This window comes from Hylobates moloch, unplaced genomic scaffold, assembly GCF_009828535.3.
Source record: "Hylobates moloch isolate HMO894 unplaced genomic scaffold, HMol_V3 SCAFFOLD_6, whole genome shotgun sequence".
Lineage (NCBI taxonomy): Eukaryota > Metazoa > Chordata > Mammalia > Primates > Hylobatidae > Hylobates > Hylobates moloch.
This window is the reverse complement of record NW_026652281.1, coordinates 102,586,502-102,613,472: the sequence shown is the minus strand read 5'-3', so window position 1 is coordinate 102,613,472 and position 26,971 is coordinate 102,586,502. Positions and strand designations below refer to the sequence as shown.

General features: G+C 51.2%; 1 protein-coding gene across 1 annotated transcript; it reads right to left on the bottom strand.

Moving 5' to 3' along the window:
• Window positions 1-4,700: 4,700 nt before the first annotated feature.
• On the bottom strand, window positions 4,701-26,317 carry CES4A (carboxylesterase 4A). Its single transcript, XM_032157586.2, is given in 16 exon segments — window positions 4,701-4,814; window positions 5,101-5,167; window positions 7,641-7,713; window positions 7,939-8,067; window positions 9,063-9,216; window positions 9,594-9,674; window positions 10,243-10,383; window positions 10,912-10,950; window positions 11,105-11,209; window positions 11,291-11,323; window positions 11,326-11,397; window positions 12,993-13,146; window positions 13,460-13,593; window positions 13,666-13,807; window positions 18,942-19,143; window positions 26,260-26,317. Coding segments are annotated over 16 exon segments (1,698 nt in total).
• Between the last annotated feature and the right edge of the window lie 654 nt (window positions 26,318-26,971).

Here is a 26,971-nt window from a genome sequence, read left to right as displayed (position 1 = left end):
TGCAACCCGGGGAGGAGCTGACGAGAAGAGGGACACCTTCCTGGGTGTATGGGGAGGGTGTGGAGCTGGGGCCGTGGGAGGCAGGGGCCAACCCAGCATTCAGACTGCCCACTGGGGTTCTCCCAGGCTTGGATTCCTATGGAGGGTCCTAGGGTTTCCTCAGAGCTCTTTATGATTGTCACATCTGCTACAGCCAGCCTGGACCCGACTAAGCCCTGGCTCCTGCTCAGCTGCACTTCCTCCAGTTGGGGGAGGAGGGCCCTGGGCAGGTGGCCGTTAGAGGCAGCTGCCCTCCCCACAGACCCGTGTGAAAGAGCATGAGGAGGGACGTTCAAGAAAAATCATTCATGATCCTTGTTAAAGCTCAGTAAAGCAGACTTTATTCAGGAGCATCGAAATAGGCATAGGGGCCGAGCCGTTAGCTTGTGCCTGTAATTCCAGCACTTTTGGAGGCCAAGGCGGTAGGGAGGGTCTCACTCTGTCACCCAGGCTGGAGTGCAGTGGTGTGATGATCATAGCTTACTGAAGCCTCGGCCTTCTGGGCTCAAGCGATTCTCCCAGCTCAGCCTCTTGAGTAGCTGGGACTACAGGCATGTGCCACCATACCTGGCTTTTTTTTTTTTTGAGACGGAGTCTCGCTCTGTCGCCCAGGCTGGAGTGCAGTGGTGCAATCTCGGCTCACTGCAAGCTCCGCCTCCCGGGTTCACGCCATTCTCCTGCCTCAGCCTCTCTGAGTAGCTGGGACTACAGGCGCCCGCCACCATGCCCGGCTAATTTTTTGTATTTTTTAGTAGAGACGGGGTTTCACCGTGGTCTCGATCTCCTGACCTCGTGATCTGCCCGCCTCAGCCTCCCAAAGTGCTGGGATTACAAGTGTGAGCCACCGCGCCGGCCTAATTTTTTTAATTCATTTTTTTTTGTAGGGATGGAGTATTGCAGTGTTGCCCAGGTTGGTCTCAAACTCCTGGGCTCAAGCAGTCTTCTAGCCTCAGCCTCCCAAAGTGCTGGGATTACAGGCATGAGTCACCGTGTCAGGCCCAAAAATTAAAAAAAAAATTAGCCAAGGCTGGTGGTGGCTATCTGTGGTCCCAGCTATTTGGGAGGCTGACGTGAGAGGATTGCTTGAGCCCAGGAGTTTGAGGCTGCAGTGAGCTGTGATCGCACCACTGCACTTCAGCCTGGGCAACAGAGGAGACCCTGTTTCCAAAAAGAAAAAAAAAAAGAAATAGGCATAGGGACTGCCACAGTGGGGTTTTGCAGTCAGGCAACTGGGGAGAGAGATTGGGCTCAATTCTGAATACAGCATGGACAAGTGAGAATTTATAGCCAAGGAGCAAGGTGGGGTCAGTGGATGGAAAATTACTAAGAGGAAATATCAGAGATAAAGGGGGGAATTCTGGCAAAGCCCATCCAATAGGATTCTTGCTGCAGGCAGGCCAGGGTGACCAGACATCACCTTGGGGATAATAGAGGCTAAAGAACTTTTATTTTTTATATTTTTGAGGCAGAGTCTTGCTCTGTCACCCAGGCTGGAGTGCAGTGGCACAATTTCAGCTCACTGCAACCTCCTGAGTTCAAGTGATTCTCCTGCCTCAGCCTCTCAAGTAGCTGTGATTATAGGCACCCACCACCACATCTGGTTAATTTTTGTATTTTTAGTGGAATGGGGTTTCACCATATTGGCCAGGCTGGTCTCGAACTCCTGAGCTCAAGTGGTCTGCCTGCCTCTGCCTCCCAAAGTGCTGGGATTACAGGCGTGAGCCACGGTGCCTGGCCGAGGCTAAGGAACTTAATTAGATTATGGAAGATGATCAGATATCAAAGGTGGGGGGCTCTGGTTAAACCGACTTAGCAGGAATCTTGCTAAAAAGTCAGGCCTAGCTGAAAAAGTTCAGGAAAGTCTGAGTAGAGTTTGGTCAAGGAGAGAATCTTTGTCAAGGGGAGAAATCAGGGGAAACCATCAGAGGCAGTCCTGGGCTAGCTCCTGGGCTGTGCCAGCAGGCCCCAGGGTGAGTAGCCGAGGAACTCCAGGTCAGGTTGTCCCTTGTGGACACTGGAGTGAAATCAGGCTCAGTTGGAGCTGAGCTCCTGCTGCGTTCTGCACTGGCTGCCGCAGGACCACCTTCCAGGGGCTGAACTAGCAGCCCTCACTCTGGCTCCTTACTGATGAGTGGCTGTTTGGTTGCCTGGGACATCCTCCGGCTGTGCTTCCTGAGACCAGAGCTGCCACATCTCCTGTGGTAGCCACCCTCCTCAGGGATTGCTCCAGGTCTGGATGGAGGTGGCAGGGTGCCTCAGACAGGCCTGGATCCAATTCCTGCTCTGCCTCCACCAGCTCAGGCCCTTGGGCAAGGCTTTTTAATGTCTCAATGCCTCAGTTTCTTCGTCTATAAAATGGGGATAATAAGATCCACGGTTGTTGTGAGGATTAATGGTTGCTTGGAAGGGGCTTCGGCCCTCTTCCACCATCCCTTTGCTTTGGGGGTTAGATCCTGGGGTATGGGGAATTAGATGTGCCTCATCCCACAGATCTGTGCAGCTTCCATTTGCCCCAGAGACTTAGGAACCTCTGGGAATAAAGGGCCTAATCAACACTAGTTTGGGACAAAAATACTGTGGGACACTATGCCAGTGTTCATAGCAGCATTATTCACAATAGCCTAAAGGTGGAAAGAACCCAAATGCCCATCACTGGACGGATGGATAATCAAAATGTGTTATATACCTGCAATGGAATATTATCCAGCCTTAAAACGGAAGGAAATTCTGATAGATGCTACAGCATGGATGAAACTTGAAGACATCATGTGAAGTCAGATAAGCCAGACACAAAAGGACAAATACTGCCTTACTGTACTTATATCAGGCACCTGGAAGAGTCAAGTTCATAGAGACAGAAAGCAGAATAGGGGTTACTGGGGGCTAGGAAGAGGGGGTAACAGCAAGTCATTGTTGAATGGGTACAGAGTTTCAGTTTAAATGATGAAAAAGTTCTAAAGACAGAATAGTGGTGATGGTTGTGCAATGATGTGAATGTACTTAATGATATTGAACTGTACATTTAAAAATAGTTAAAATGGGCTGGGCACGGTGGCTCACGCCTGTAATCCCAGCACTTTGGGAGGCCGAGGTGGGCGGTTCACGAGGTCAGGAGATTGAGACCATCCTGGCTAACATGGTGAAACCCCGTCTCTACTAAAAATACAAAAAAAAAAAAAAAAAAATTAGCCGGGTGTTGTGGCAGGCGCCTGTGGTCTCAGCTATTCGAGAGGCTGAGGCAGGAGAGTGGCGTGAACCTGGGAGGCGGAGCTCACAGTGAGCCGAGAACGCGCCACTGCACTCCAGCCTGGGTGACAGAGCAACATTCCGTCTCAAAAAAAAAAAAAAAAAACCACAAAAAAACAAAAAACAAAAATAATTAAAATGGTAAAATTTGTCATGTGTATTTTACCAGCAAAAAGCCCACAGTGGCCAGGCATGGTGGCTCATGCCTGTAATTCCAGCACTTCGGGAGGCTGAGACCGGCGGATCACCTGAGTTCAGGAGTTTGAGACCAGCCTGGCCGACGTGATGAAACCCTATCTCTACTAAAAATACAAAAATTAGCCGGGCATGGTGGCGGGCATCTGTAATCCCAGCTACTTGGGAGGCTGAGGCAGGAGAATCGCTTGAACTCGGGAGGCTGAGGCTGCAGTGAGCCGAGATTTCGTCATTGCACTCCAGCCTGGGCGACAAGAGCAAAACTCTGTCTCAAAAAAAAAAAAAAAAAGACCCACTAAACAACGGAACAAAACTGTGGGACAGGCTGGGATGCACACGGGCTGCAGGAGAGGCTAGACGAATCTGGAGGTGGCACTAAGACCTAAACTGATGGACAAGTGAGCGTGGAGTGTGACTGTCCTGCTGTCCTGAGGGGTGCACTTGAGACCATGAAGGCAAAAGGCAAGTGTTTTGTACCCCAGGCAACTTTGCAGTAGCACCCTTTGACTGAGTGTAGCATCCAGGCACAACCCACTAAGGAACAGGAAGCAACACTTCCTTTCTCTCAGGGCTCAAATTGAGACACCATTCACTTCACGCACCCATTTTATAGGTGGAGAAATTCAGGTCTAATCAAGACTTCTTTATTGAAGAGACCACCCCTGTGTATAGACTTTGGAGTGGCCCTAGGGGAGATAAGTGTGGGTGGGAGAGAAGATCCCAAACTACCAAAAGTTTGCTCCATGTCACAACCTGCCCTAGGCCTCCAGGCCAATGTGAACAGACAGGCACAAGGTTGAGCAGGATGGATGGTAAATGCCAAGCTGGGTGCAGTGACAGGGGCAGTGGCAGTCTGGGTCGACCTCCCATAAGAAGGAGCCACAAGGAGACATTGAAGGGTGGGAGGATTTGAAGAAGGGAAAAAAAGAGGTTGTCCTGAGGCTGGAGAGCTGGGCACAGTGTGGTGTTGACAGGGCCTGGCCTAACTGGATGTCAACAGTGAAGTAGGGGGACATCATGGGATGTCAGGCTGGAGAGGGCGGTGCAGGTCCCACACAACAGGCAAAAGCTCTAGCTTTGGCCTGGAGGCAGCAGGGAGCTCCTGCAGTTCTAAATTGGGGTGGGTAGAACTCCTGTCCCCAGGTATGTCCATGGCTAGTCTCCCCAGGGCCTGGGTGGTGGGGCAAACCCCTCTTTGGCTCCTTCCTGCATAGCCACCTTTAGAATTGCCTCTGCTTCTCAGGTCTTTGAGACTGGTACAGACTCATCCAAAAAGCCATCTTCTTCTCCTTGAGCTTCGTGCCCACTCTCATGGTAAAATCTAGCTGCAGGTACTTTTATTTATTTATTTATTTTTGAGACGGAGTCTCGCTCTGTCGCCCAGGCTGGAGTGCAGTGGCGCAATCTCGGCTCACTGCAAGCTCCGCCTCCTGGGTTCACGCCATTCTCCTGCCTCAGCCTCTCCGAGTAGCTGGGACTACAGGCGCCCGCCACCACGCCTGGCTAATTTTTTTGTATTTTTAGTAGAGACGGGATTTCATGGTGGTCTCGATCTCCTGACCTCGTGATCTGCCCGCCTCGGCCTCCCAAAGTGCTGGGATTACAAGCGTGAGCCAGCACGCCCGGCCTGTACTTTTCATCCTTGTCGTAGCGTGGCCAGTAGGGCAGATTCCCATCATTGGGGTTTCTGCCCAGAAATAAAAAAGAGAGGATTACCTGTGTTCCTTTTCATCCTTCTTCTTTCTTTCACCCTTCCCTCATTTAATTTGCCCTTGGGAATTGGGGTTCCAGAGGGCTTTACGGAGATGATACTTAGAACTTTAAGAAAGAGTAGGAAAGTGCGGCTGGGCGCGGTGGCTCACGCCTGTAATCCCAGCACTTTGGGAGGCCGAGGCAGGCGGATCACGAGGTCAGGAGATCGAGACCATCCTGGCTAACACGGTGAAACCCCGTCTCTACTAAAAATACAAAAAATTAGCCGGGCGAGGTGGCAGGCGCCTGTAGTCCCAGCTACAAGGGAGGCTGAGGCAGGAGAATGGCGTGAACCCTGGGGGGCGGAGCCTGCAGTGAGCTGAGATCGCGCCACTGCACTCCAGCCTGGGTGAAAGAGCAAGACTCCGTCTCAAAAAAAAAAGAAAGAGTAGGAAAGTGTGTATTGGGGTGGGCCTTCCGGGCAGAGCAAACAGTATGTGCCAGGTTGAGTGATATAAAAGACCTAGGCTTTTGGAGGAAGCACAAGTCAAGAGTTAGGTAAAAACAGAGTGTGTGTGTGGCCAGGCGTGGTGGCTCATGCCTGTAATCCCAGCACTTTGGGAGGCCGAGGTGGGTGGATCACGAGGTCAGGAGATCAAGACCATCCTGCCTAACACGGTGAAACCCTGTCCCTACTAAATATACAAAAAAAAAGCCGGGCAAGGTGGCGGGTGCCTGTAGTCCCAGCTACTCGGGAGGCTGAGGCAGGAGAATGGCGTGAACCTGGGAGGTGGAGATTGCAGTGAGCCGAGATTGCGCCACTGCACTCCAGCCTGGGTGACAGAGCGAGACTCCGTCTCAAAAACAAAAACGAAAACAAAAAAACCAGAGTGTATGTAAAAGGGATCGAAGTGGAAAGGAGATGACATAGGAAAGATTTTGAAAGGCCTTTCACGCAAGGTTGAGGGGCTGGGACTTTATCCTGGAGGCAGAGAGAAGCCATGAAGAGTTTTAAACAGGAGAGTGACTTGGTCAGATGTTATTTCAGAAAGACCCCTTGGGCTGGGTATGGTGGCTAACACCTGTAAGACCAACACTTTGGGAGGCATAGGTGAGAAAATGGCTTGAGCCCGGGAGTTGGAGACCAGTCTGGGCAAAATAGCAAGACCTCATCTCTACAAAAAATAGAAAAATTAGGCCAGGTATGGTGGCTCACACCTGTAATCCCAGCACTTTGGGAGGCTGAGGCGGGCAGATCACAAGGTCAGGAGATCGAGACCATCCTGGCTAACATGGAGAAACCTCGTCTCTACTAAAGATACAAAAAAATTAGCCAAGCATGGTGGCAGGCGTCTGTAGTCCCAGCTACTCAGGAGGCTGAGGCAGGAGAATGGCATAAACCCAGGAAGCAGAGTTTGCAGTGAGCTGAGATTGCACCACTGCCCTCCAGCCTGGGTGACAGAGTGAGACTCCGTCTCAAAAAAAAAAAAAAAAAAAAAAAAAATTAGCCGGGTATGGTGGTGTGTGCCTGTAGTCCCAGCTACTTGGGAGGCTGAAGTGGGAGGATTGCTTGAGTCTGGAAGGTCAAGGCTGCAGTGAGCTGTGACTGCACCACTACACTCTAGCCTGGGCAGCAGAGTGAGACCCTGTCTCAAAAAAATTTAAAAAAAAGAAAAAGAAAGACACTTTGAGTGTCATAAGGAGGATGAATTAAAGGAGAGAGGCCGGGCACAGTGGCTCATGCCTGTAATCCCAGCACTTTGGGAGGCCGAGGTGGGTGGATTGCTTGAGGTCAGGAATTCAAGACCAGCCTGGCCAACGTGAAACCCCATCTCTACAAAAATACAAAGATTAGCCAGGCGTGGTGGCCTGTAATCCCAGCTCCTCGGGAGGCCGAGGCAGGAGAATCGCTTGAACCTGGGAGGCAGAGATCGCAGTGAGCTGGGATTGCGCCACTGCACTCCAGTCTGGGTGACAGAGTGAGACTTTAAGAAAATAGTCACAAGGCTGGCCAAAGCTCTCTTTACATGTCGCCTGCCCCCCAGGCTGGGCCAGACACCTCCTCTATGCTCTCGAAGTGCCTTGTGCTCCCCCAGTACAGCTCTCAGCATACCAGATTGTAATTTCCTGATTTTATGTGGTGAGCTGCTGGAGGATGGGGCTCATGTCTGCAACATCCTTGAATTCCAGCTCCCAGTACTGGGGCTGGGCCCAAAAGAGTGCAGTGGTGAATGACTGTGGAATGCTTGAGTGAATGAAGAGTGTGGGTCATGGATCAAGAAGGACACATTCTAGAGACATTTAGGATCTGGTGACTGACTGGGGAAAGCTGAGGAAGAAGGGGCACTCTGGTTGGGCCGACTGGGCAGTTCCTGTAAGACATGCTGGGGCAAATATCTGAAGCAGCTGGCCATCGGGTCCAGCACTGGGCAGGTAGAATGCCCAGATGTGCTGGGGGGCAGACTCACCCTGTGCAGGCAAAGTTGGCCCAGTATTTCATCATCCAGAGGCTAAGTGCCTTCTCCTTACCCGTGGAAAGGCCTGGGGGCAGAATGGGATGTGGGATTTCGGACAGAGCAGGGGATGCTGACCTCCCACCCTACTCCTGCTGCTTCTGCTGCTTCCGGAGCAGAAGACTTTCATTTGGGAGAGCATCACAGATTAGGAACTGGTGAGCTCCCTGTGGCCAGCCGATGGAGGGGTGGGTCTGCATCCAGAGGCGGGAGACTGGACACCCAGTAGGGGTATCAGGTGGGGCCTTTGCACCTGTGGCGAAGGGGCCCCCAGAGAGGAAGTACATCTCATCCCCATGGTCTGCCCCATCAGTGCGGGGTTTGACGATTATTCCATGAGCGTGGTGCTCAAATTCATACAGGTAGACAGGGAGGCTGGCATCTGTGAATAGGGAAACTGAGGAGGGATGCAGGAAAAGCCTCCGCCTAGGCTTCTCATCCACCCCATACCTCCCACTCACCTGCACCAAGCAGGAAAAAGAGCTTTGGCTTCAGAATCAAGGGGGCAGACTTGAATCCTGTCTGCACTACTCATTCGCTGTGTGACCTAAAGCAAGTTGCTCTACCTTTCTGAATTGTATCAATAATTCCTTATCTTCAGACTGAGAATACTGAAACCTAATTCACAGGATTGTGGCCAGGATCATGGAAGCCTTCCTTTTCCCTGTTCTGAACCTTCCTTTCTTGGCCTCATATTGAAGGGTCTTTGGTGTCTGCATTTTCCAGCCCACCCTTTAACCTGTTACCCACATGTTCCCCTAGCCCCAGTTAGCCTGAACTTTCAAAGTGCCCCTAAGCCTGTCCTCTCAGCCAGGAAGCCTTCCCTGACCACCCCAGGCTTCTCCTCTGGACTGTTTGAGGTCCTGCCCTTGTTCCTAAGGAAGAACAGTTCCTCTCTTATACTTTTTTTTTTTTTTTTTTTGAGACAGAGTCTCGCTCTGTTGCCCAGGCTGGAGTGCAGTGGTGTGATGTCGGCTCACTGCAACCTCCCCCTCCCGGGTTCAAGCAATTCTCCCGCCTCAGCCTACTGAGTAGCTGGGACTACAGTCATGTGCCACTACACCTGGCTAATTTTTTTGTATTTTTAGTAGAGATGGGTTTTCACCATGTTGGTGAGGCTGGTCTAGAACTCCTGGCCTCAAATGATCTGCCTGCTTCGGCTTCCCAAAGTGCCGGGATTACAGGCATGAGCCACCGCGCCTGGCCCCTTCCCCTCTTATAGTTGATAGCATGCTGCCTCCTCTGTGGCATCTTAGAATCCTATACTAGCCCAGAAGTACAGAGAGGGTAGGGGAGCAGTCGATAAGCCCAGTTGGTAAACAGCACACCTGGAGAGTGGACGGGGCCAGTGTGGCCACTCTTGGGGACCCCGCATACCTCGGTGGTAGTGAGCAGTCTGCAGCGTGGCGTACACGAAAGTGGCATCTTGAACTATGTCCATCATACGGTTTCGTAGCATCTTCCAGTCATGCTCATTGACATTGTCCAGGCACTCCTCCACCACAAGTGGTACCTGCTCCTTGGTGATATTCTGGGTGGGGAGGCCACACTTACCTGAGGTCTGGGTGCCAGCTGGGCCAGAGGTGGGCCCACCAGTGACTTGGATCCACGCTCAGCACCCCCGCCCCCGCCAGGAGTTTTTGGCCTGGGAGGGGGAAAACAGGGAGCTTCCTGGGAAAGTTTCTGTCTCTGCTGATTGTAACCTCTGATTTTGCTGCGTAACTGCCCCTATGACCCTGAGCACCTTACCTATAAGCAGTCATCTGATCCCACACCAAACCCCAGACCCTCCAAGAAAGATCCTTACCCTGGCTGGGAGCCCCTTTGCAAAGAGCAGCTACTAGGTTAAAAAAAACGGGGGGGTCAGCCCTGTCCGAACTGAGCACCCCTGCCAGCTGGGTCCCTCACCAACAGGGTGCGGGTACTCCAGAGCATCTTAGTGATGGTTTCCTTTCTCATCGCCTGCCGGTTTAGCGGGAACTTCATGATCTGTTCACAAGACAAGGACCCCAGTGTGGGTCAGGCCTGAGCATTAGGAGAGATTCTGGCCAGAGCCACAAAGGCCCCAAGGGTCTTGCCCATCTAATGATGAGTTATCAGACACAGCACACAGCCCAGGAAGGGCCCATGACTCTCTCTTGCCCCCCTGCTCCCATTCTGCTCATCACTACCACCTGGGCCAGAGCTGAAGTGGTACTGAGCGGGGGTCTATCTTGAGTTGGGGCATCTACCCTGACCCAGGAGCAAGGGAGGGCTTCAGGATTTGCAGTTGCCTAGAGGCTTGGGAATGAACATCATAACCCATCTAAACTATGATCTGAGAATTTGTGGCCCTCAAATCTCCAACAGGCCATACTTCTCCCTTCTTCCCCTCCATCATTCATGGCCAGTTTTCACTGTACAGGGACTACAGGAGGCTCCCAAACATAGGGCATCCACAGAGGGGCTACTGGCATCTGACCTGGTGCCCAGCACCGTCCAAGAGGCATCCTTCCCTGCCTCCACTGTGGTACTCACTTACGTAAGGCAAGAGCCAGTTGAACTCCTATTCACTTACATAAGGCAAGAGCCAATTGAACTCCAGGTTGTTGACACCTAGAAGGTAGGGCACAGATGAAACCTGCCCCTGGGTCAGGAGCACCAAAGGGTCATCTGGGATCACCACACCATCCACCACAGGGCTCATGGACCAGATAATCTACAAGGCAAAGGACATTTCCAGCCAGTCTCCTCAAGTATCCTCCCAGGGTCCCTGCGACCTTGGGTGCCCCTTCAGAGGCTGCTCTAGCCTAGGCTCTTTGATTGGGAAAAGGCTGGGGCTGGCATGGTGAGCCCCAGGAGGATGGGTGTTGGAGGGGAGCAGGCTAGGCAGGACCAAGTTACATGGAATTGGGATGGCCGCGGGTATCTGTATAGCTCACTCCTTCACCTCTTGAAAATCTTTGCTAAATTTCACTTCACTGAGTCCTGTCCTAGCCATTCTATTTAAAAGTCCACACCTCCCACCATGTCCAACCCCTTTACCCTCTCCATTCCTTGCTATTCACTTATCACCTTCTAAGGTGGTGGACAATATATTTATTTATAGTGTTTATGCTCCTTCCCCACTGGAACATCAGCTCCACTAGGGAAGGGATCTTGGCCTGAACAATTCCCTAAGTATCCCAAGTGTCTGGCAAAGTAGGTGTTAAATAAATATTCAAATTGCAGAATGTGGCCTGATTACCTCTTCAGAGTCTCTCTGGAAGTTCAGTTGGAGGAATCTCTGTGGGGGAGAGGAAGGGATCAGAGTTAAAGGAAGTCTCTCCCATGTGCTCTTGAGACAGGGTCCCTGGGGAAGTAGTTGAGGGTGGCTGGGTACCAGGATAGGAGGATGGCCTTCAGGCAGCCAGGTCAGGCAGCTGGAATGTTCTACCTACCATCTTGTTGGACACACGCATCACCTTGGCCCCTGATAGTGCCCTCAGGCAGTTTACCAGGATCTGTGTGCTGTTGTGGTTGCATCCAGCCAGGTGGGCAACCTTCTATAGAGAGAAGAAGGGATGCTCAGGGGTGCTTCCATCCTGCCCCTCCTTGCTGAGCCCTGGGGAAGGAGAGGCACCCACCTTGGCCACTTTCAGTGGGTTACGAGTGATGAAAAAAGTCTGAGTAACACGGTGCCACTCTGGGAAATGGCCCGATGGAAGAGACCTGAGGCTAGGGGTGACATCATCTGCAAGAACAGGGAGGAAGACACCCATGAGATGCCCAAGTAGGGACACCTGGGCTGTTCTGGGCTTCTGTCTGGCCATGGGCAGGCAGCCTGAGTGAAGCCAGGAAGGGCAAGTAGCTGGGAGGGAGTCAGAAGTCCTGGGGTGATGTCCTAGACCTAAAGCCAGTGGTCTTCCTGCCTCTGGTCTGTACAGTGGGCCCCAGCAGGTTCCAGAGGGGATGTGAGATTGTGGGAGGGAATCTGCTGGTGTGGAAAAGGGGTCTCCCTCTGCTTTGGGGCTAGAAATGAGGGGTAGGTGGAAGGGACCTCATGGTTTCCCCAGGTTGTTACCTGTGCTGACAGCTGTTAGCCTCTCTCCACTGCCCAAGTTGGGGGAACAAGTACATCTAGGGCCTCCCATCCTGTCCCTTGAATACCTCAGACTTCATGTGCCCTAAACCTGCTCCAGCCAATCCCTGTCTGGGTGGCATTCCTTACCCCATACCATCCCCCAGCCCCAGGGGCTTTCCCTATCTTTGCTAATTACCACACTCCAGCTGCCCGAGTCCTGCCCACTTGGCCTCCTGGATCACGCTGAGCCATCCTCTGCTCTCCATCTTTCCTGCCCCTGCTTTACAGCCAGCTCCCATGATCTCTCCTAGGATATATCCTATCCCCATCCCTGCCCCTCCCAGTAGCTCTCCGAGTCTCTGCTCCTGTTTCTTGCCAACTCAGTCCCATGCAGCAGGCTGAGCCATCTCTCTAAATGCACATCTGATCATGTCACTTTGCTGCTTAAAATCTTTCCCTGCTTTGGAGAATCGCTTGAACCCGGGAGGCGGAGGTAATGGTGAGCTGAGATTGCGCCATTGCACTCCAGCCTGGGCAACAAGAGCGAAACTCTGTCTCAAAAAAAATTTTTTTTCCCCTGCTTTTTAGTGAATTTTGGATAAAGTTGCTTAATTCTCTGGGCCTTCGTTTCTTTATCTGTAAAATGGGGACAACAGTACTTTTCTTTTTGGACTATTGAAGGAATTACATGGATGACGACACATAAGGTGCTTAGAAGAATGCCTGGCACACAGGAAGTGCTCAGCTATTGAGTATTATTATGACTGTGGCAAGCAGGGTCCTGTGTGATGTGTTCACTTCCCAGCCATATGCCCCTCACAGGGCACCTTACATTACACCCACATTCCAGGCACATCCCAGGTCAGCAGTCACACAGGAGTCAGGGGCAAAGCCCGCCAACTCATGCCTCTGGCTCACAGGCCTGGTGTGAGGTCCTAGCCTTGTCCAGGGGGCAGATGGTGGGCTCTGTTCAGGGGATAGAGTTCTGGGGGAATGTGGAGAGGCAGGAGGTGCTGGGTAGCACCTGGATTCACTGATTACCCCAAGCCTCAGCACTACCCTTCAGTTTTCTCATCAGTGCTATCCCTCAACAGAGGAGACATCCTTGGCTGTGAGGGGCGGTACCTTGGCAGGGGCGAGGGCATTTTTGTGGCAGGCACGTTCATGTACACGCAAATCTGCACATGGCCTGTGCAGTGGAGGATACATTTGTGGGAACGCAGGAGCCTAAGTCTGTGCTGGGTCCGTCTGGACATTGCTCTCACCAGTCCTGAGATGCTCATGGCCCCCGCCGACTGGCCGAACAGGGTCACATTTCCTGGGTCTCCCCCGAAGGCTGCGATGTTCTCCTGCACCCAGCGCAGAGCCGCCATCTGATCCAGCAGCCCCCAGTTCCCGCGCGCGTGGCTGTCGTCCGTGCTGGGCGTGTGGGGTTCACTGTCAGGGTCCCTGGCCTCGACAGTCGGAGCGCGTTGGGCTGCCCTCCTGGGCTTCCTCCACCCAGCCCAGCCTTGCCCCTCTAAGACCCAGTCCTGCGACCACACCCCCTTTCTTGGAGTTAGCTCGCCCCATTCAGACGGTATGGAGCGCCCGCCCCTTCCACCGAGCGCCAGGCCCCTCCCCCGCCTCGCGGCCCCACCCCCCCATCCCCCCAGGCCCCGCCCCTCCCTTCCCACCCAGTCCCCGCCGCTCCGGCCAGAGCTGCGGTCCCAGAGGGTCCCGGCCCCGCCACCTCAGGAAGCCGAAGATGCCAAGCCTGTGCCGCAGAAACACCAGCACCACTTTCTCGCGGGCAGCCAAGTCAGAGCCCTCGTACGAAGAAGCAGCGCCCACGATGAAGGCGCCTCCCGGGAACCAGACCATCACCTGGACGAGGAAGGCCGGGGCCTGAGCAGTGGGCGGCGGTGGGACCGCGGGCGCGGGAGACCTGGCACTCACCGGCAGCTGGGGATCCCCGGGCGCGCGCGCCGGCGCGTACACGTTCAGGTACAGACAGTCCTTGCTGAAGCGCAGCCACTTGCACCGTTCCCGCGTGCTGACGTACGTGGAGGCCAGCTGGCCCCAGGACTCCTGCAGGCACCTGCGGGCACCAGGTAGCGGCGGCGGCCGCGGGGAGATCGTTTCAATCCAGGGTCCGCAGTGAGAGGACAGAACCCAAAGCAAAATCCAGGCAGCGTCTGTGCGCGTGCATGTGCGTGCGTGTCCGTGTCCAGGGGGCCTCCGCCAGCCCTAGGGCCCAGGACTGGGAGGCAGGTTGGCCTCTCAAGAACCATCCCCTCCCTGCCCGGCGCGTCAGTCCGTGGAGAGATTCCTACTCCTGTTGGTGCTGTCAAGGCAGGAACCAGCCTGCCCTGGGCACCTCCCTGTGTTTCATGCCCCACCCTCCCCTCAGTCTCCCTTCTGCCTCCCAAACAGCTCTGGAATATGGTCCCTCCCCTCCATCCCCATCTCTGGCGAGATATCAAGGCCATCACCGTCTCTGGTCTGGACAGTACCCCAGCCTCTTCCCACTCCTCCTATTCCTCGGCCACACTCTGGGGGACTATGTCACTCCTCTTCTTCATATCTTCCCTAATATGTACAACTATGATATATCAATAAAAACAAACAAACAAATCAACAAAAATCTTCCCTGGCTCTCCACTGCCCTCAGGATAAAGTTCAGATACCCAGAGTACCCAGGCCCTCCTTTCCATCCAGTCATCTCTGTCCCAGTCACCCTTTGCTGTAGATACATGTGGCCCCTTGCCTCCCACCTCCAAGCCCCTGGGCCTCAGTCCTCTCAAGCAAATGTCTTCTGCCCTGCCCAGCAAACTCCTATTCCTGTTTAAGGCCCAGCTCAAGTGGTGTCTCCTCTCCTGGTCACTTCCTCTTCTGTGCCTCCCGATATCCTGTCTACTTTTTTTTTGAGACAGAGTCTTGCTCTGTTGCCCAGGCTGGAGTGCAGTGGCACAATCTTGGCTCACTGCTACCTCTGCCTCTAGGTTCAAGCAATTCTCCTACCTCAATCTCCCAAGTAGCTGGGACTACAGGCACGCGCCATCACGCCCAGCTAATTTTTGTATTTTTAGTAGAGTCGGGGTTTCACCATGTTGGCCAGGCTGGTTTCGAACTCCTGGCCTTAAGTGATCTGCCCACCTCGGCCTCCCAAAGTGCTGGGATTATAGGCATGAGCCACCATGCCTGGCCTCCTGTCCGCTGTTGACCATGTCCTGGTTTTAGAGTTATTTCAGTTGGCTGTTTTTCTCCCCAAGTGACCATGCACTTCCCAAGGGCAGGAATGGAGGTAGATTCATCTGAGTACTGGCACCCAGCCCAATGCCTTATACTGTGTGGATATTTGGGGTATTTTTGTAGCATGAGCTCTCCAGCCATCTCACCTTTTCTCCCTGCTGGCCCAACCCCTAGGTGGCTATTCTCATAACAGCTGGGCCTGGACCATTTGACTGGGCGCAGGACATCCTGTTTGCCTCGCCTGTTCCTCTGCTCCCTTCTGCTCTTGTCCTAGCCTAGCCTGTTCCCAGAGCATCACCTGCTCCCTTTCACCAGTCCTTCCCTACAGCATTCCAACACTCCTCTGGCAGCAGCTAATGTGGTATTAGAATGCTGTCTAGTAAGCCACGTCTAGCATCTCACCAGGAAAGCCAGGGCTCTGATAGCCGGGAACTGGGATTATGAACAGCCAAGGCTTCTGTGCCCATCCCACCATCAGAGCCATCCTGCCATGGTCACCAGTGACATCCATCTTGCTAAATCTCTGTCATTATCTTACTTGCCCTGACAGCCCTCAACATGGTTGACCATATTATATTCCCCTTTGCTCCGTCTCCTTCTCTCTTTCTTTTTGTTTGAGACAGAGTCTCGCTCTGTCAGCCAGGCTGGAGTGCAGTGGCACGATCTTGGCTCACTGCAACCTCCACCTCCTGGGTTCAGGTGGGAGATATCAGCTCACTACCTCAGCCTCCTGAGTGGCTGGGATTGCAGGCACATGCCACAACACCTAGCTAATTTTTGTATTTTTAGAAGAGACAGGGTTTCGCTATGTTGGTCAGGCTGGTCTCGAACTCCTGACCTCATGATCCACCCGCCTCGTCCTCCCAAAGTGCTGGGATTACAGGCGTGAGCCACCGTACCCGGCCTCCTCTCTTTCTTTAGAGACCGGGTCACCCAGGCAGCAATGCAGTGATATGATCATAGTTCACTGCAGCCTTGACCTCCTGGGCTCAAGTGATCCTTAACCTCCCAAGTATCTAGGACTACAAGCACGCACCATCACACTGGATAATTTTTAAATTTTTTGTAGAGACAGGGTCTCACTGTGTTGCCCAGGTTGGTCTGGAACTCCTAGCCTCAAGGGATCCTCCCACCTCAGCCTCCCAAGGTGTTGGGATTACAGGTGAGAGCCACCGCGCCGGGCCAGATTATCTTTCTCGAACAGCTTTCCTTCTCCGGGCTTCTGTAACACCCCGCACTCCTGATTTTCCTGCCACCTCATTGGTGGTTCCTCCTTCTCTCCAGTCCTAAGCATGAGAGTGCCCAGTCCTCAACCCTCAGTTGTTGTTTTTTTTCTGACCATCCTTTCTCCCATTATCCAGGCGCAGGGGCTTCACACCACTGATGTGCTGATGATCAGTTTGCCTTCTGTCTCCTCTCTCCAGCCACCTTACCGCCCCTCCACATGGAACATCTGTCAGCACGTCAAATTTAACAGGCCCCAAAAGGAACTCTGTCTGTGTGTATGTGTGTGCGTGTGTGTGTTAGATAGGGTCTCACTCTGTCTCTCAGGCTAAGTGTGAGTGGCATGATCACAGCTCACTGCAGCCTCAACCTCCCAAGCCCAAGCGATCCTCTTACCACAGCCTCCCAAGTAGCTAGGACCACGGCACTGCGCCCAGCTAATTTTTTGAATTTCTTGTAGAGACAGGGTCTCACTACGTTGCTCAAGCTGGTCTCAAACTCCTGAGCTCAAGTGATTTTCCTGCCTTGGCCTCCCAAAGTGCTGGGATTACAGGCATGAGCCACTGCTCCTGGCTCAAAATGAATTCCTATTTTGCCCAAACTTGCTCTTGCTCCAGTTTTCCTCATTTTGATAAATGGCACCCCTATTTCCTTGTCTGCTGTGGCCAAAAACTAGTCATTAGCAGTGATTCCTCTTCTTTCCTTGTGGCTTATATCCAGTTCTCCAGCAAATCCTGTCAATTTTACTTTCAAAATAAATTTGGAGTCTGATACCTTCCTTCCACCTCTCCTGTAACTACCCAGGCAGAAACTATTATCTTTGACACATCCTCCTCTCCCGCTGCCCACCCCAACCACCACCCCATGGGCTATTCTGAGCAACCCACAGATTCTTACACCTGACACTCCATTTCCAAACAGCCATTGTTCTGACAGCTCATGGTCAGTTTCTGACAACTGATGCCCAGACTTCTATACAGTGAACACCCTAACCTCTAAATCTCTGATCTCCAGGGTTCTAACAGTGGCCATCCCATGTTCTGTCACCTGATCTTTGGGATTCTAAATAAGTCACAGAATGTTCAGGATAACTGGGATCTTTTTTTTTTTTTTTTTTTTTTTTTTGAGACGGAGTCTCGCTCTGTCGCCCAGGCTGGAGTGCAGTGGCACGATCTCGGCTCACTGCAAGCTCCGCCTCCCAGGTTCACACCATTCTCCTGCCTCAGCCTCCGGAGAAGCTGGGACTACAGGCGCCCACCACCACGCCCAGCTAATTTTTTTGTGTTTTTAGTAGAGACGGGGTTTCACCGTGTTAGCCAGGATGGTCTCGATCTCCTGACCTTGTGATCTGCCCGTCTCGGCCTCCCAAAGTGCTGGGATTACAGGCGTAAGCCACTGCGCCCGGCCGATAACTGGGATCTTATCAGTGACAGCCAATATTCTGACAATGAACACCCTGGTATTTTAGTAACTGCTGGTTGTGTTCTAACAGTGGACAACCTGCTTTTTTTTTTTTTTTTTTGAGACAGGGTCTCACTCTGTGGCCCAGGCTGGAGAGTGCAGTCAGTGGTGCACTCATGGCTTACTACAACCGTGACCGCTTGGGCTTTGATCAAGTGATCCTCCCACCTCAGCCTTTAGAGTAACTGGGACCACAGGTGCTCACCACCACCCCCAGCTATTTTTTAAAATTTTCTGTAGATATGGAGTCTTGCCATGCTGCCCAGGCTGGTCTTGAACTCCTGGGTTCAAGCAGTTCTCCTGCCTTGACCTACCAAAATTCTGGGATTACAAGTGTGAGCCACTGTGCCCAGGCAACAACCTGTTTTTAACAGCTAGACACCTGGGGTGGTCTTTGTATCTTTTTATATCAGCTGATACCCAGGTTCTCAGACATTATTCTAAACCCTGTGCTTTAACCAACTGATGCTGAGCATTGTTAATGATTGCCACAGAATGTTCTGGACAGTGGATTACTCAATAGTCTGAATAAACAGTAAATACACTTGTTCTGGGTAAATCGCCAAGCCCAGTGCTTCAAAGGGCAGTCATTGTTCCAATTATGCTTCTGTGACTCAGGGCTCAGCCCCCAGAGAGAAGGAAGAGCTCAGGACTGGGTCAGGGGGTGATGTGAGAGTGAACACTGCCCCTCAGACACATTTAGGAAAACGCAGCTCCCCAGCAGGTGCTGGAGCACGGTCAGTGACAGCCTCCCCCTCGCCTGGAGTTCTCCTCTAAGAAACCAACAACAAGGCTAGGCGCGGTGGCTCATGCCTGTAATCTCAGCACTTTGGGAGGCCAAGGCAGGTGGATCACGAGGTCAAGAGATCGAGACCATCCTGGCCAACATAATGAAACCCTGTCTCTACTAAGAATACAAAAATTAGCTGTGCGTGGTAGCACGCACATGTAGTCCCAGGTACTCGGAGGCTGAGGCAGGAGACTCGCTTGAACCCAGGAGGCAGAGGTTGCAGTGAGCCGAGATCATGCCACTGCACTCCAGCCTGGTGACAGAGCAAGACTCCATCTAAAAAAACAAAAACAAAAACAAAAACCAACAACAGCATCATCAGTGACTTAAACACCATCGGGACCAGTTTGCTCATGATATGGGTCTGAAAACTGAGGCCCAGAATGGGCCCCAGGCCTGCCTGTGATCACACAGTGAGTTCTTCTCAGTGAGCTGTGCAAAGCCCCACCCAGATGCAGGCATAGGCCCACTGCCCCCTCCCAGTGGACAGGGCTCTGACTCTTACGCAGGCGGGTAGGTGGTAGCATCTCTGATTCCTTTCCAGGGCTCTGGGGGTTCTGGAGGTGCAAACCTGAGGACACCTAGAGGAGGTCTGGAGAAGGGGACTCCTAAAAAGACTTGGATGGGTGTCTTCTCCACATGCATCTGTTTTCCTTGCAGGGTTCCATATTTGGTGACCACTTGAGGCTTCTTGGTGTGCAAGGCACCTGGGAAGAGAAGGGAAAAGGGTCACCCCTGCGCAGCCACTCAGCCACAAATGGGACCCTGGCCCATCTGTCATGGGAAGCAGTGGCTGCTTTTCATAACAATTGATCATAACCATTGTGTGTCTGTCCACTTTTTCTTGTGCTTCTCTCAGAATTTTTTCTCTCCTTTAACGTTTCATTTATTTATTTATTTTTATTTATTTATTTATTTATTTTTTGAGATGGAGTTTTGCTCTGTCGCGCAGGCTGGAGTGCAGTGGTGCGATCTCGGCTCACTGCAAGCTCCGCCTCCCAGGTTCACGCCATTCTCCTGCCTCAACCTCCAGAGCAGCTGGGACCACAGGTGCCCGCCACCACACCCAGCTGATTTTTTGTATTTTTAGTAGAGGCGGTATTTCATCATGCTAGCCAGGATGGTCTCGATCTCCTGACCTCGTGATCTGCCCGCTTCGGCCTCCCAAAGTGCTGGGATTACAGATGTGAGCCACCACGCCCAGCCCTCATTTATTTATTTATTTATTTTTTTAGACGAGGTCTTGCTCTATCGCACAGGCTGGAGTGCAATAGCCCAATCTTGGCTCACTGCAACCTCCACCTTCCAGGTTCAAGTGATTCTCCTGCTTCAGCCTCCTGAGTAGCTGGGACTACAGACACACAGCACCACGCCTGGCTAATTTTTTTTTTTTTTTTTTTTTTTTGAGACAGAGTTTCGCTGTTTTTGCCCAGGCTGGAGTACAATGGCACGATCTCGGCTCACTGCAACCTCCGCCTCCCGGGTTCAAGCCATTCTCCTGCCTCAGCCTCCCGAGTAGCTGGAATTATAGGCATGCACCACCACGCCTCGCTGATTTTGTATTTTTAGTAGAGACAGGGTTTCACCGTACTAGCCAGGATGGTCTCGATCTCTTGACCTCGTGATCCACCCGCCTTGGCCTTCCAAAGTGCTGGGATTACAGGCGTGAGCCACTGTGCCCAACCTCATTTAACATTTCAAATCCCTATTGGTAAGCACATAAAAGTTCATGTCGGCTGGGCGCATTGGCTCACGCCTGTAATCCCAGCACTTCAGGAGGCCAAGGCGGGTGGATCACGAGGTCAGGAATGGTGAAACCCCGTTTCTACTAAAAATACAAAAATTAGCTGGGCGTGATGGCACACACCTGTCTGTAATCCCAGCTACTCAGGAGGCTGAGGCAGGAGAATTGCTTGAACCTGGGAGGCGGAGGTTGCAGTGAGCTGAGATCACGCCACTGCACTCCAGCCTGGGCAAGAAAGTGAGACTCCACCTCAAAAAAAAAATAAAATAAAATAAATAAAAAAATAAATAAAAATTTATGTCTATTATATGGGCTATTTCTCTGCGTCATTTAATGGCAATAAATGCATTATTCATTTTGATTTCTGTTTGTCTGATATTAATATAGCTAAACCTCTGTCCTTTTTTTGAGACGGCGTCTTGCTCTGTCGCCCAGGTTGGAGTGCAGTGGCACGATTTCAGCTCACTGCAAGGTCCACCTCCCAGGTTCATGCCATTCTCCTGCCTCAGCCTCCTGAGTAGCTGGGACTACAGGCACCTGCCACCATGCCCGGCTAATTTTTTGTATTTTTAGTAGAGACAGGGTTTCACCATGTTAGCCAGAATGGTCTTCATCTCCTGAACTTGTGATCCGCCTGCCTCGGCCTCCCAAAGTGCTGGGATTACAGGCATGAGCCACCATGCCCGGCCTATACCTCTGTTCTTGTTGTTAACATTAGCCCAGCATGTTTCTGGGAAGAAATCACACACGCATATATGCATTCTTACTCATATGCATACTCGCATCTAATACTCACATGTACATGCTAATTTATGATATAGGTACATGTGAGCACAGATCATCTACAAAGGAACATGCAGAAAAAGGCCAGGCACAGTGGCTCACGCCTATAATCCCAGCACTTTGGGAGGCCGAGGTGGGCAGATCACTTGAGGTCAGGAGTTCGAGACCAGCCTGGCCAACATGGTGAAACCCCTGTCTCTACTAAAAATACAAAAGTTAGCCAGGCGTGGTGGCGGGCGCCTGTAATCCCAGCTACTCGGGAGGCTGAGGCAGGAGAATCGCTTGAACCCGGGAGGCGGAGGTTGCAGTGAGCCGAGATTGTGCCACTGCACTCCAGCCTGGGTGACGAAGTGAGACTCCGTCTTAAAACAGACAAACAAACACTCCAAGAAACATGCAGAAACAGAAGAGTAAAATGCATGTTCATATACATACATACATATGCATGCAAGTGCAGTTGTAGATAGGTGACAACAAATCTGTCTACCGCATACTTATTACGCACACACCCAAGCACACATACACAGTGCAAGCAAACTTACACCATAGCCAGCTCTTGGCATAGATATGAAATAGGCCAAGTTGAATCCAACTTCCCGTGGATACTCTTTTCTTCCTCTTCCAGGCTGTCATCCTGCCCCACTCCTATTGCCAAGAGTTGTTGAAGCCTCACATCCACTGTCCCTTCCTGAAGTGCCCTTGTCTATTTCTTCCCCCTCCTCCTTTTATCAAAACTGAATTGGGCTGGGCGCGGTGGCTCACGCCTATAATCCCAGCACTTTGGAAGGCCGAGGTGGGTGGATCACCCGAGGTCAGGAGTTCAAGACCAGTCTGGCCAACATGGTGAAACCCCATCTCTACTAAAATAATAATAATAATAATAATAATAATAATAATAATAATAATAATAATAATAATAATAATATAATAATAATAATAATAATAATAATAATAATAATAATAATAATAATTAGCCAGGCACAGTGGCACAAGCCTGTAATCCCAGCTACTCAGGAAGCTGGGGCAGGAGAATCTCTTGAACCTGGGAGGAGGAGGTTGCGACGAGCAGAGATCACTCTGTACTCCAGCCTGGGCAACAGAACAAGACTCCATCTCAAAACAAACAAACAAAAAACCAAAAAACAAACAACAAAAATCCAAACTGAATTGTTCTGTGCTCCGGTCCTATGGAGCTCATTCTGTAAAGTGACAGAAAGCAGACCTGATCCAAGTAATTAGTGAACCTGGCTGTGCATCAGAATCACCTGGAGGATCATTGCAAACATATGTATTCCTTGGCCCCACCCCACACTCTCTGATGAGAATCTCAGGGTTGCAAACCTCCCCAGATTTTGATGCAAATGGTTTTTGGAATAGGATTTGGAATTGATGCAATAGAGCACACCTTCACACTCCCAGCTGCAGGCGGCCAAAAATGCCTCTCTGCCCACGCTCCCAGGTCACTACAGGTCTCACATAAGCAATATCTGGGCACAAAGAAGTGACTGCAATGGAGACCCTTCAAGCATGGAGGCAGGCCAGCAGGGGTAAGGGCCAGCTCAAATCTCCCGTCTGTGCAGCCTTTGCAGTTTACAAAGCTCTTTCACATGGGCTTCCCCACTGGCCTTGGGAGGAGCTGGGGGAGGCCTAAAGACCCAGAGAGGGGCCGTGACCAGCCTGTGGTCTCATAGGACACAGCCAGGAGGCCAAGGTCTAACCCATTACCTGGATTTGCCCTGAATCCAGGGTCCACCACTATTGGCTATTGGTGGAATAGCCAATAGCTATCATTTACTGGGCCTTCATTATAGCCTGGCACTGTGCCAAACATCTTAAATGATCTCATTTTTTTCTTTTTCTTTTTTGTAGAGACAGGGTCTCACTTTGTTACCCAGGCTGGTCTTGAACTCTTGGCCTCAAGTGACCCTCCCACTCTGGCCTCCCAAAGTGCTGGGAGTACAGGCATGCATGAGCCACTGCGCCCAGCCTCACCTCATTTTTCTGAAAACTAAGGTTATAGGGCAAATGTTATTGTTATAAAACTATCCAAATGTGGAAGCTGAAGCTCAAAGGGGTTATATAAGTTGGCCGAGGTCACACAGAAAAGTATCTTACATCAGAGCAGTGCCTTAAACCATGTTTTTCTGTTGGCTCCCCAGCCTCCAAGGGGCACCCAGCCATGTAGCAGAGTTCTCTAGACCCCTGAGCAGGAGCTGCCATGGAGTAGTCCCCATCCCAGCTCTGCTACCCAGAGGCAGCATGTAAGCACCTATGAAAACAATATTCCACCTTACTGGGGGTCATAACGTGCTAACTAAAACCAGGAGTTACAACTTAGACCTAATAAATTTAAAAGTGACGGCATCTAATTCTGGTGAAGATACAGTGAAAAGGACATTCACATACACTGTTGGTGGAGGATAAACTGATACAATGCCTTGGGAAAATAATTTGGCAAAATGTATAAAAAGCCATGAAAAGTTCATATGCCAGCCAGTGTGGTGGCTCACGCCTGTAATCCCAGCACTTTGGGAGATCAAGGCAGGTGGATCACTGGAGGTCAGGAGTTCGAGACCAGCCTGGCCAACATGGTGAAACCCTGTCTCTACTAAAAATACAAAAATTAGCTGGGCGTGGTGGTGCGTGCCTATAATCCCAGCTACTCGGGAGGCTGAGATAGGAGAATCGCTTGAACCCAAGAGATGGAGGTTGCAGTGAGCCAGGATCACATCACTGTGCTCCAGCCTGGGAGACAGAGTGAGATTCCATCTCAAAAACAAAACAACAACCAAAAAAAAAAAAAAAAAGAAAGAAAAGAAAAGTTCACATGCCTTCACTCAGTAATTCCACTTCTGGGTCTCTCCCCTGTGAAAATAGTCAGAAACACATGAAAACAAAGACCTTTCTGAACTAAATTTATCTATGCCATAGTGAATACTGGAAGCATCATTTATATCTGGGGACCAAGCAAGGCCAATATAACAATAGACTCAAACTTTAAACTGCTTTTGATAATAACTTAAATTAAAAAAAAAAAGAGCCAGGCGCGGTGGCTCACGCCTGTAATCCCAACACTTTGGGAGGCCGAGGCGGGCGGATCACGAGGTCAGGAGATCGAGACCATCCTGGCTAACACAGTGAAACCCCGTCTCTACTAAAAACACAAAAAATTAGCCGGGCAAGGTGGTGGGCACCTGTAGTCCCAGCTACTCAGGAGGCTGAGGCAGGAGAATGGCGTGAACCCCGGGGGCGGAGCCTGCAGTGAGCCGAGATCGCGCCACTGCACTCCAGCCTGGGCAACAGCGAGACTCCGTCTCAAGAAAAAAAAAAAAAAGAAAAAAAGAAAAACCCCAGAGTATAAAATTGTGTTTGTTCATTCATTCTTTCTTTTCTTGTCTTTCCTTTTTTTGTTGTTTTTTTGAGACAAGGTCTCCCTCTGTTGCCCAGGCTGGAAGGCAGTGGCATGATCATAGCTCACTGCAGCCTCCACCTCCCAAACTCAAGTGAGCCTCTCACTTCAGCCGCTCGAGTAGTTGGGACTGCAGGCATGCACCACACCATGCTTGGCTAATTTTTAAATTTTTTGTTCAGATGGGCTCTAGTTATGTTGCCCAGGCTGGTCTTGAACTTCTGAGCTTAAGCAATCCTCCCACCTCAGACTCCCAAAATGCTGGGATTATAGGCATGAGCCACCACATTTGGCTTAAAATTGTGTACATTCTAATAGTACAACTATAGATAAATACACAATGAAAAGGTGAAAAGAGGCTGGGCACGGTGGCTCATGCCTGTAGTCCCAGCACTTTGGGAGGCCGAGGCAGGTGGATCATCTCAGGTCAGGATTTTGAGACCTGCCTGGCCAGCATGGCGAAACCCCATCTCCACTAAAAAAATACAAAAATTAGCTGGGCTTGTGGTGTACGCCTGTAGTCCCAGCTACTTGGGAGGCTGAGGTGGGGAAAATTGCTTGAAACCGGGAGGTGGAGGTTGCAGTGAGCGGAGATGGCACCATTGCACACCAGCCTGGGTGACAGGGCGAGACTCCGTCTCAAAAAAAAAAAAAAAAAAAAAAAAAGATGAAAAGAAAATACACCACAATGTTAAAAGCGGAGTAAGCAAAGTTTCCTTCAAATTTAAAAAAATGGATATATGTATATACAGGCAAAATTTATTTATGATAGAGGTCAGACTAGTGGTAACTTTGAGTATTGACTGAGAAGGAGTACATGGGATGCTGGAGATGGTTTTTTTGTTTTGTTTTGTTTTTGTTTTTGTTTTTTTGAGATAGAGTTTCGCTCTTGTTGCCCAGGCTGGAGTGCAATGGCACGATCTCGGCTCACTGCAACCTCCGCCTCCCAGGTTCAAGCGATTCTCCTGCCTCAGCCTCCTGAGTAGCTGGGATTACAGGCATGTGCCACCATGCCCGGCTAATTTTGTATTTTTAGTAGAGACGGGGTTTCTCCATGTTGGTTAGGCTGGTCTCAAACTCCTGACCTCAGGTGATCTGCCTGCTTCGGCCTCCCAAAGTGCTGGGATTACAGGTGTATCCTGGTAAGTTAAAAAAGCTTTTGGTTTTTAAAAATAGAGACAGAGTCTATTTACCCAGGCTATGTCTCACTATTTGCCCAGGCTGGTCTCGAACTCCTGGGCTCAAGTAGTCCTCCCACCTCAGCCTCTCAAAGTGCTGGAATTACAGGCATGAGCTACCATGCCTAACCCACTGGAAATGTTCTAAATCTTGATCTGGATAATGGTTATCATATATATATATAATTAGTATAATAGATATAATTATACAGTGAAGATGTGTGCATCTTGCTGTATACATCTTATACCTCAGTAAACTTTTGTTAATGTATTAGATCGTTTTCACAGTAAAAAGTGTAGTACTCATTTTAAAAAGAAAGATATTAGGGAGAAATTTGAAGGTGGTAAAGAGGTTCATGTAGCAGAGAGTGGGCAGAGACAGGCCTCCTGCTTAGGAGAGGGAAAGAAGGATGGAAGGAAGGAAAAAGGTGAGAAGGAAGGAAAGATGTGGCCATGTTCTCGGACCCCTTCACTGGTGCCTGGAGGCAGGAAATGCAGAGAAGCCCTGAGGTTCAGAGAGGCTAAAGGACTTGTCCAGACTGCCAGCTGGTAGATGGTTTAGTGTCCTGAAACCCTACCCTCCATTTGCCCAGGCCTTGTCTAAGTGCTCCTGCCCTGCTGTCCCCAGGAGAGGTTGAACTGGGGCCTGTCCCTGCATCCCTTGTGCCCGTCTTGCCTGACATCCTCGGGAAGGGGTGGGGGGTCTTACCCAAGGCCGTCTGCGCCATCAGGCAGAGGGTGAGGCTCGAGCACAGAATCCACCTCATGCTCCAGCCAGCTCCTGCTGTGGGCAGGAGTGATGGCAACACTGTGGATGGCATGGTAGCCGTGTCTACAGTGTGTGAGCACGCTTTTATCTGCTCTTAATCCCTGCCAGCGAGTACTAGGGCGGGAGGAATTGTAACCAGCTTCTGACCAGCCCACAGCCTTGTCTCTGCCTTGGGCGACAGGTCGCGCTAGCTGATCTTGGCTCTTCAGACAAACTGATCAGCCTGCAATCTCTGCCCCGTTTGCTTATCTGTGCAGTGGCTTAAAGCGGAACATGTATGAGTCAAGGTCTAAGCATACAGTGGGTGCCAAGATTGAAGTAGAACACCTGGTTACTTGGCCCTTCAGCCAAGGCTTCCTGTCTGTGGATTTAAGGGTCTTGGGCCTCCCTGCTCCTCAGTGCCTTGTCCAGCCTCTTCCCTGCCTTTCCTGGGGCACATCCTGACCCTTGGCTGTCCTCACAGGTTCATAGTCCGCATGGGGAAGCTGGACCTGAAAGCAACCATAATGTGGGAGCCCAGAGGGGCACCTGAGGAGTGAGCCCAGGGCCGGGTGGTGGGAAGGAAGATTCCCTGGAAAAGATCTAATCTTCTAAGTAAAGGATGAGGAGGAGTGGGCCAGGCAAAGAAAGATCCTGTTTGAAGTTTGGAGCC